General features: G+C 32.6%; 2 protein-coding genes across 3 annotated transcripts; one reads left to right on the forward strand and one right to left on the reverse strand.

Annotated features, from left to right (window-relative positions):
- Window positions 1-6,204, forward strand: LOC141712914 (PHD finger-containing protein 1-like). Of its 2 annotated transcripts, none has more exons than XM_074516044.1 (6): window positions 1-184; window positions 3,043-3,125; window positions 4,792-5,187; window positions 5,289-5,510; window positions 5,638-5,762; window positions 5,880-6,204. In XM_074516044.1, the coding sequence occupies exons 1-6, from the start codon at window positions 170-172 to the stop codon at window positions 5,954-5,956; spliced, it is 918 nt and encodes a 305-aa protein (XP_074372145.1). In that variant the 5' UTR covers window positions 1-169; the 3' UTR covers window positions 5,957-6,204. The 2 variants fall into 2 exon arrangements, with proteins under 2 accessions (XP_074372145.1, XP_074372144.1); XM_074516043.1 differs by having other exon boundaries at window positions 3,040-3,125; window positions 5,880-6,022.
- A 562-nt stretch (window positions 6,205-6,766) lies between these two features.
- Window positions 6,767-8,405, reverse strand: LOC141712915 (protein MKS1-like). The gene has a single exon (XM_074516045.1). The coding sequence runs from the start codon at window positions 8,210-8,212 to the stop codon at window positions 7,427-7,429; it is 786 nt and encodes a 261-aa protein (XP_074372146.1). The 5' UTR covers window positions 8,213-8,405; the 3' UTR covers window positions 6,767-7,426.
- Between the last annotated feature and the right edge of the window lie 501 nt (window positions 8,406-8,906).

An 8,906-nucleotide genomic window follows, 5' to 3' on the forward strand; every position in this document is an offset into this window, starting at 1 on the left:
GATATTATTAGTTATAGTCCTTTCTTCCGCTTGTCATTTTCAGTTTTGTTTGTACTTTGTTTTCCCAGTACACATAACCCCCCCTCTCTCTCTCTCTGCAAACACACTTAATCACAACACTCTCAAATTCCATCTCACAGCTAATGATTCTTCCCTGAATTGAAAGACCATGCCAGAATTACAGGTACTATTCTTCTTTCAAAATTTGAAACTATGAATGTCAGAACGTGTATAAGCCCCTTTATATTCATACTACTACCCCCATATGAATTATATGAGTAATTAAGTTGATAGATGCAATTGAATGCTCATTATGGTTGTCAAATTATTGGCCTACTCCTGCATGTAATTTAATTTTCAGTATATATGTTGAAATTTGAAAATTAAATGCTAATTTTTGGTTGTCATATGTCAAGCCAAAGAGAAGGCCTTTTTCAATATACAGCTCTTTTAAACCATGATTTGCACCTAGAATGGGACGGCTATGTTTGGTTTGGTTTGGTTTGGTTTCGTATTTGCAACGTGGTTTTGAGGCCATTCTTAATGTTTTTTTGTCATTCTTTGTTTTTTTTTTCGTTTTTTTGCTAGATAAGTAGTTTTATTAATAAGACATAGGTGTATACATTGTGTGACATGGGTGCTGTGTTGGTTACGATTATTTAAAATAATTCTGCTTAAAAAATGAAAAAAGTAACCATACTTTCGAAATTTGCAAAAAAAACATTTTTAAAATGGTGACCAATTTTAGCCATTAGAATACTTTGTTGGCAAGCCCATTGCCAAATGCATAGCACTACAAGCCTATAACCCGTGCGATTCACGGACTGTAATTTTATTATTTTAATAATTTATAAAATGAATTTTAAAAAACAATAATTATATGTTATTGAGATTAACGAAGTTAAAATATTTACATATTATTTTGTATGCATTATATTATTGAAAGATTCAAAATTTAGATAGTTAAAATCTTAAAAATTCCTCTTATCACAGCCCATAGGTCGCTTCGTTATAAGAAGGTGGGAGTCTGAAATAGCAGTGGCGTAAAAATTGTTTTTTTTTAAATTGTTTCTTGATTTATTAATTATTTTGTTATATTATAATTTAAATTACTAAAATTAATTTTGGAAGTGTTTGGTTCCCTACAAAAGAGGTAAAAAAGAAGTTTAGTGCGACCAGAAATTAAGTTGGATAATAATTTATAGAGTTTGTAGTTAGATTAGATACATGATTTAACTTTTTTAATTAAATTATATGTTTTTTAAACTTTGTTTACTTTTTATGAAGGTGTTAACCAATCGACCAAACAAAATCATGTTTCGCTTATAATATTATAGTATAGATATATGGGAATCCCACGAGCCAAAAATGTTGAAAAACTTGGAAATGGTTTTTTATTTCAATATTGTGGACTAAAAGGTTAAAGTTGACACTTTCCTTTGTTTAATGTAAATATGTCAATGTAAGCGAGCAACGAGATAAAGATAAAGCCAATATTAAGATATAATATAAAGTATTAGGATATAATATAGGATTGGCGTGCTCACCTTGTAATATCTTAAGGTTTTGGCCTTGGGAAGAATTTATTACTGCAATCGGTCAATTTTTAACCCCAAATATTCTCATAATTAATTATGAACATGAAAATAATTATTGCTCAAAAATGGGCGTCCATGATCCACTTTTCAACTAAAAAATGGGTTGTCGTATGAGGGGAGTGTTAATATATAGTACTTGGCGAGCCCTCCTCGTAGAGAGTTAGTTACTTAACACTCATTTATTATAAGTAATAATACTTCTTCGTATCATGAGGATCCGTCGCTAATGTGTATTTTCCGTTTGTTATTTTTGATAAATTTCAAAAAGTTGCTTTTTAAGGATTGTAAAATATGAGATTTTAGAGCCTAAAATTTTATTCAAGAAAAGAGTAAATAATAATACACGAGTAAAGATTAGAACACACTAATAGGCTCTACTCTATTTTTTTTAGGTTGTGACTAATTTGAAACTGAAATGTTCTTCGAGTTGCCAATGAATATGAATTTTTTGGTTCTCTTAAAGAATCGCTTTTCACTTGTTTTTTCAATGTTAACTAAACTTGTCTATGTATCACCTAGATGTAATATGAGTTTGAGGGTTTTAAGGTCCTAGTGGGTAAGTATAAAATGTACATGACTCAACCTTATGTACAAACTTTAATATAGATAATAGTGCGTAATTTTTGGCTAAATTACAAAATTTCTAAAAAAAATAAAAACCTTAATCTAATAAGGAGACTGAGAGTAGCACCACATAATACAAAGATATAAATTTAAATAATAAAAAAATAGTCAATTATAGAGAAACTAAGCAACAAAAAGAAATGGAGGAAAGCCAACTTGAATCAGTTTTAAGTGGTTAATATTTGACTTTTGATGTTCAGAATTCCGTTTAACATCTTTGTTTGTCAACTTTTTCCATTGACAAAATTTCTTAGATTCAACGAAGACTATGTGAATCTGAGCAGGATAATCCTGTTGGAAAGGACACTTTTCATTGTGGTATCATTAACCTTCAAATATGTTTTCTAACATTATGAATAAAATGGCCTCCTAAATGGTTTGTTTGCTATTAAGTTCTATATTCCCTTTTAAGATACACAAATTTCCTCAAGCTATGGGTTTTCACATTTTAGACACATGAGTAAATGAAAAGGAGGGCCTACTTAAGTTTAGCATTAGAATTTAGAACTTTCTCAATTGTGGACGGTTTAAATGCAGAAGGTTGGAATTTAAGATAGATCTTGTCCAAGAACAAAACATATTTCATCAAAGATATCGAAATGTTGCTTGAATGCTAAGCATATTTCTCTAATCATTCTTGGTACTGCAAATAGAATTTAAGAAGAGTTGCTCTGATCATTTTGTCACATATACAACAAGGGTCTTTTGTCAAATGCCGCAGTGTCACTACAACTTCAGCTTTCTTCTTTCATTTGTCAAGTTCGCTGACAGAGTTTTTGTCACAACTTACAAAATCTGTACACAATATTTTGGGCAGGAGACTGTTTGCCAGACATGTGGCGACAAAGGAATTCCAGAAGCTATAGTTATCTGTGTCAAGTGTCATGATGCTGGGGAACACCGGTAATGCCACTGTGCCATTATTTCATATATATCCAGTTATTCCTTCTCTGCGTACTTGATGTTAAGTTGCTGGATGTCTCTCTTTGTTATGGCGGGCTTAAAATGGAGAGAAATATCCTTCGAGAAAAAAGTCGTGAATGTGATTGCATCATAGTAAAACCTTATCAGTAATGACATAAGAATTTAGATTGTGTTTTTACTATATTATTAAATCTTCTAAGAAGATAATTTATATACTTTTCCCTTTATAATCTAGAAATAAGAAGACCGGAGATAAAGAAGTTTACATGAGTGAAAAGCACCAACTGAATGTATAAATTTTAATTATACTTTATTTATCAACGACATTTGTTAAACTTCATTTCTTCTGAAGGATAATGGGAGGTTATTAATTGTAGCTATTAGTTTAACCCTTTGCCCAATTAATTTCCATGCGAAGGAAATAAGGAAAATATACTAGGGATTAGTATATTGTATCTATGTTAGTTAAGTATTTTCTATCAGTTCTAATTTATAAGTTTCAAGACTTAATTTAGTCAAGGTTCTATGTTCAAAAATATTTCACACCGTAATAGTATGATCTATAGAATTGAAACATCCTTTTAATGTAGCAATTGGAACATTTGATCGATCATCATTAAGTTATCTACTAGCTATTCCTGACAAGTCCAAATTGATTATGAAAAGTATTATAAATAGTACAATAGCACCCGGTAGTTTAAATTTTGGCATCAAACGCATGCCAGTATAAATTTGATAATAAATGGATTAAAATTATTATCTTTAAACCTTAAAGGAGATCTTGCAGATGAATGGGACAGCTTGTAATAGTGATTGTTGCAAATGAAGTGAACCATACCCTTTGATTGATAACCCTCTTTTCTTGGAATTAAGAGGTCGAGGGAAGCATTTCTAATTGTCTAATTTCTGCAATTGACCATTCCCAAAAAAAAGAACAAGAATCAATTTTCCAATGTGTTTTTCATACCATGGTCTTAGACCCCATCAACCTTTCCTATAAAATATTACGTATCTAATGAAACCGTTAAGAATACGGGCAAGCATTAAACTTTGATGGAAATTTAAAGATTTTCTATAAATCAAGTAACTGAAAATAATTAAACTTAGATGGAAAACTAAAGTATTTCTGTAGATCAAGTAACTAAACTGAACCTCTTTCAATTTAGTCTAGATCTGGGGTTATGATTAATGAGATTTCCAAAGCATGAGTGGCAGGACGATTTTTATTTTCTTTGAATTCGTCTTGTTCTCCTTCTGTACATAAAAGATTACAAATATTACAGGGATTGGATTTAAAATATTCCCTGATTTTGGAGATAGATTGGTGATTGCCCCAAAAATGTTTTGTTATAAGATGCAATATCAAACTTATACTATTCGTTACTGTGTAAGTTCGTAATCACACTGTAACTAATATATCTCATAAAGGCCTTTAAGGTTTCCGTCATATAAGTATAAGTATATTTAAAAATATGCCTCTTTGCTGTTCCATTAGGGATTTTATCCAGAATAAGTGTCTGGAACAACTATAAGCTACTTGTATATTTGTATAGAAAGTAAAATCCAATATTTTTTAACTTGTGGTTATATCAATAGTTGAATAAATTCTGCAAACATTTTGTTGATTGCACTGTGTATTCTACAGGTACTGCTCTCCTGAATGGCCTAAAAATTTTGAGGATGGTGTTGACTGGATATGCAGCGATTGTGTACTGCATAATGCAGAACAGTCTGTCTCAGGCAATCCTTTTTGTAGACATCCAAACAGCGAATCGCTGCAACCCTTTAAGGTGCATCCGGAGGCTGATTTGGTTAAAGGTTCTCCTTTGGTTAAGGAGAAACGTACTTCATGTTTAAACACGAATTTTGTGGGATTACAGAAGTGTGTGCATGAAGAGATGCCATCTAGCAAAGAAGAATATTGGGTAGGTGTTAAAGTAAGCAATGACGCAACTTCTCAGGCTAGAACAGATGATACATCAACCACTTTGGAAGCTTACGATATTCTCCAAGCACAACCATTCAGTGATCCAACATGGAGGTAAGATGGCCAGCTTATGGAGTATATTTATACTGTAGCATGAAACTCGATAGTCAAATGGATTGCAGTGCCTTATTTCATACCTTCTGTTAATTGAACAGAGGAGGTTTTAGTATCTGCAGTGACAACTTCTGCACAGAAATGGGATTGGCATCTCATTTGTCGACCAAGGCATCAATCAAAGTATATAAGGCAGTACAACAATTCCCATCAGTGCTTCACTTGGATATATATCCTAGGATTCGTATTTGGCCTAAATCATTCAGTAGATCAGAGCTAAATGATGAACAAATTGGCATATACCTCCTCCCTGAAACCGAAAGGTATTTTAGTTATTGTTAATAATTTGTAATGTTCATTGTTCATCGTTCATCTTTCAGTCACTTTCTCAGTTCCATACAAAATTACATATACATATATATCAACATGTGTTTGCATGAATCTCTTCAGCGATGAATGCCTCTACAAAAGCCTGTTAGACCGCATGGTTGATGAAGATCTTGCACTCATGGCTGTCATTGACAATTCTGAACTGTTGGTCTTTACATCTCTTCAACTGCCCAAAGAAAGTTGGAGTGAGTTCAAGCAGCTTCCATATAGAATAAGCATTATATACTTTATAAATTTTATTCAAGATGTACATCAGACTTTTTCAGAAAAAATAAAATACATCTCGGGTGATAATTATGCAGGACTTATGGGAAATTATTATCTTTGGGGTGTCTTCAAGAAAGGTTCCCCTCTACAACCTAACGGACCTCCTCCTTAGGGTGTTAATGTGGCCATCTCAAATTAGAGGGTAACCTTGTAGCATTTGCAGATTATACAATCCTAATACTACTCCAGGCGAGTGGTATATTCCGTCCATCCATTTTTCTTTTTCTTCATGCATGCTATAGCTTTTCTTTGCCTTGTAGTATTTCCAAATCTGCTGGTGCTGTCACAATTATCCTTCTGTATCATTGTTTGTATTAACCTCTGTTACTCATAATAAATACATAATCCTACCTTCTAACATGTTGAGATTTGAGAAAGTAACTTAACATGGTGCTAGAGGAAAAACACCTTGTGGCAAATATTTTTCCCCAGATAGTAAATGTGGGACCAAATTAAATTAAAATTATAAATTCATTTTTTTCTATAACTATTTCTGGATATTATATGTTTTTAGGGAAAAAATTTCCGTTACTGTCTTAGAATATACCATTCCATGGATGGTTGTGGGTGATTTTAATGTAATTTCGGATGCTTCTGATTCTTGGTTGCAGGCCTCCATATCCATCTTATTTCCTAGCTAGAATAATAGACTTTTGTTGGGTTAGCAGGAGTTAAAGCCCCACTAGCACCTATCTTAGTATTTTATCCTTCAACTCTAAGATGCCTTCACTAATATTTAAACGTATGACCATAGGATGATGCATTGTATTATAGGGATTGATTATTGGGTTTTATTAACTAACATTTTGGGTTTCTCTTTTGTCTATTCTTTTTTAGATCTATTAATCAGAAGAAGTTATTTAAAGACTATTTAACAAAAAATGAAAAAGTTAATAAAAAACAGTGATTAGTAATCAAAACATATTTATTGAGCCAAAGGAATTTCCATTGATGTAATATCAACTGAGCCAACATAGTATTGAGCGGGTAAAAAGAATCAAAACAAAAAACATCACACTCTTGGCGTTTTGACAAATCATCAAATAATAATAGTGGGGGCAGGTGTGACAGTTGGGAGGTGAAGTTTCTCTAATGGATAAAAGATTAAAAGTCATATTAAAGACTCTTCTCTACCTGCCATTGCTACCAATCTATAAATCCTTAATTACATGTAGGGTAGCATCACATTATGTCAATATTAGTGTAATTAATAAAATATTAATTTGAAATCATTCAAACACAGGTGAGTTTACAAGGTAATCAGATGAAAAATTACAAATGAATGAAACAAAAATGTAAAAACAAACTATTATATATTTTACTAATTCTAATGCTTCATTTTACATTACATAAATGACAACTAATATTTCTGTATAATCAACATATATCACAGACTATCAATCAATTAGCCAAAGAAATAATAATCACAACCTAGATTGATTTTTCTTCCTCCATTTCACCGTTGAAGATGCCAAAAAGCAGTTTCCTATTATCAGGTTGGCTCAAGATTGCGTATATCTAAAACTTCTCCGTACTATTTGGTGTGACAGTATTGTGCTTATGAATTTCGATGTAAGTAGGGTTAGAAGTCAAAGAAATTGTTGAAAAAATCTACCGAGGGGGAAGGAGAATAATTTATATTAGGAGAAAATAAATTATTTGAAGGACTAGGAATGAAATTACTGGGCATGAAACTGCCATCTATATTAAAATTTCTGCTGGTTTGTAACACAGGGCTTAGATCATGAAAGAAACTTAAAGGATTTGGATCAGATGACATTAATGGAGAAAAAAAGTTTGGTGGTATAGGTGGAAGAGAACTTGGACCAGGTGATAAAATGCCGGGAAACAACCCTGTAATTTTTTCAATATCAGCACTTAGATCTACACCTTCAACCATTTGCTGTACTTGACTGTTATGCTGCAAAATTCTTCTACCTTCTGGCGACTTTATTTTTTCTGTGGAAGCGTAGCGAGCGGCTGGAGAAATTGCACCGCAGTCTTGCAAAAAAGAATGAGAAGAAGAGTAAACTGAAGATGACGAGGAAGTAACTGTAGAAGAATTAGGTCCAGTGAGTCGTTGAACTAGTTGCATGAACTCATTAGGATTTGCATGAATTATCTTCGGAGAAACTGTGTATATGATCACAGGAGGCCTGTGTACTGGATGCTGTTGCTGTAGTTGTTGTGGGACAATAGGAGGCTTTTTGATCTTGTGAGAGTCTTTTCGCACTTTTAGAGGTGTTGGACGGGGGCCTTGGAGCTCCCGTCGAGGTGATTTTCCACGGCCGGAGAAGTCCATGTTGTGGTGGACAGAGTCGATGATTGGGAGGAAACTATAAGCAGACTGTGGTGTTGCTAAAGGCATTGTGTGTTTGTTAGCTTAACAGGGAAGATAATAATATTATAAGAGCCGACACGAAATATGTACACAGTTGGATTCAAATGACAATGTAGTTTAAACAAATAGAGTAGTTAAAAATTTAATTACGAAACAGATGGTCAGCATGTATATGATATTATTTATTTAAGGGGCTGGGCCGGTTCCGTAGTATTACGAAGATTTGAAACAGTCAAGTCTTCTGAAAATTTGACGAAGAGAGAATATATATACAACTCAAGGATAATAGGACAGTTCTTATTTAAGGCAGGTCAAACGATGTTTTTTTTAGCAAAATTATATACATGTATAAAAAATATGCAAATGTGATTATATCAGAGTTTGACCGGAACATAAAACTGAGTTATAATCCGATTAATCCAAAATCAAACCGAAAATGTGTTCGAATGTGCTGATACATTTCACCTATTTCTCTAATATACCCGCCGACACCATTCTAAATAAGTGTAAGAAATATATTAGTTCATATTTTAAAGAATCATGTTTACCGAACCAATATGCTAAATGTTAACACAAATTTACAAAAATATAGACAAAGTTTAAAAGATTTAACTGAACTCTAATATAGACAAATCTCTCATTCAATTTCTTACTTTTAATGATTGTATTAATATTAGGTACGACTCCTATCCTATATGTTGAATGAATGTTTCAACGGCGG

The sequence above is a fragment of the Apium graveolens genome, chromosome 3 (genome assembly GCF_009905375.1).
Source record: "Apium graveolens cultivar Ventura chromosome 3, ASM990537v1, whole genome shotgun sequence".
In the NCBI taxonomy this organism is placed as follows: Eukaryota; Viridiplantae; Streptophyta; class Magnoliopsida; order Apiales; family Apiaceae; genus Apium; species Apium graveolens.

Coding starts and splice junctions, on each gene's coding strand:
- LOC141712914 (XM_074516043.1), top strand. Junction 3,126..4,791: donor CATGATGCTGGGGAACACCG/GTAATGCCACTG, acceptor TGTATTCTACAG/GTACTGCTCTCCTGAATGGC. Junction 5,763..5,879: donor ACTGCCCAAAGAAAGTTGGA/GTGAGTTCAAGC, acceptor ATAATTATGCAG/GACTTATGGGAAATTATTAT.
- LOC141712915 (XM_074516045.1), bottom strand. CDS start 8,212: ATGCCTTTAGCAACACCACAGTCTGCTTATAGTTTCCTCCCAATCATC.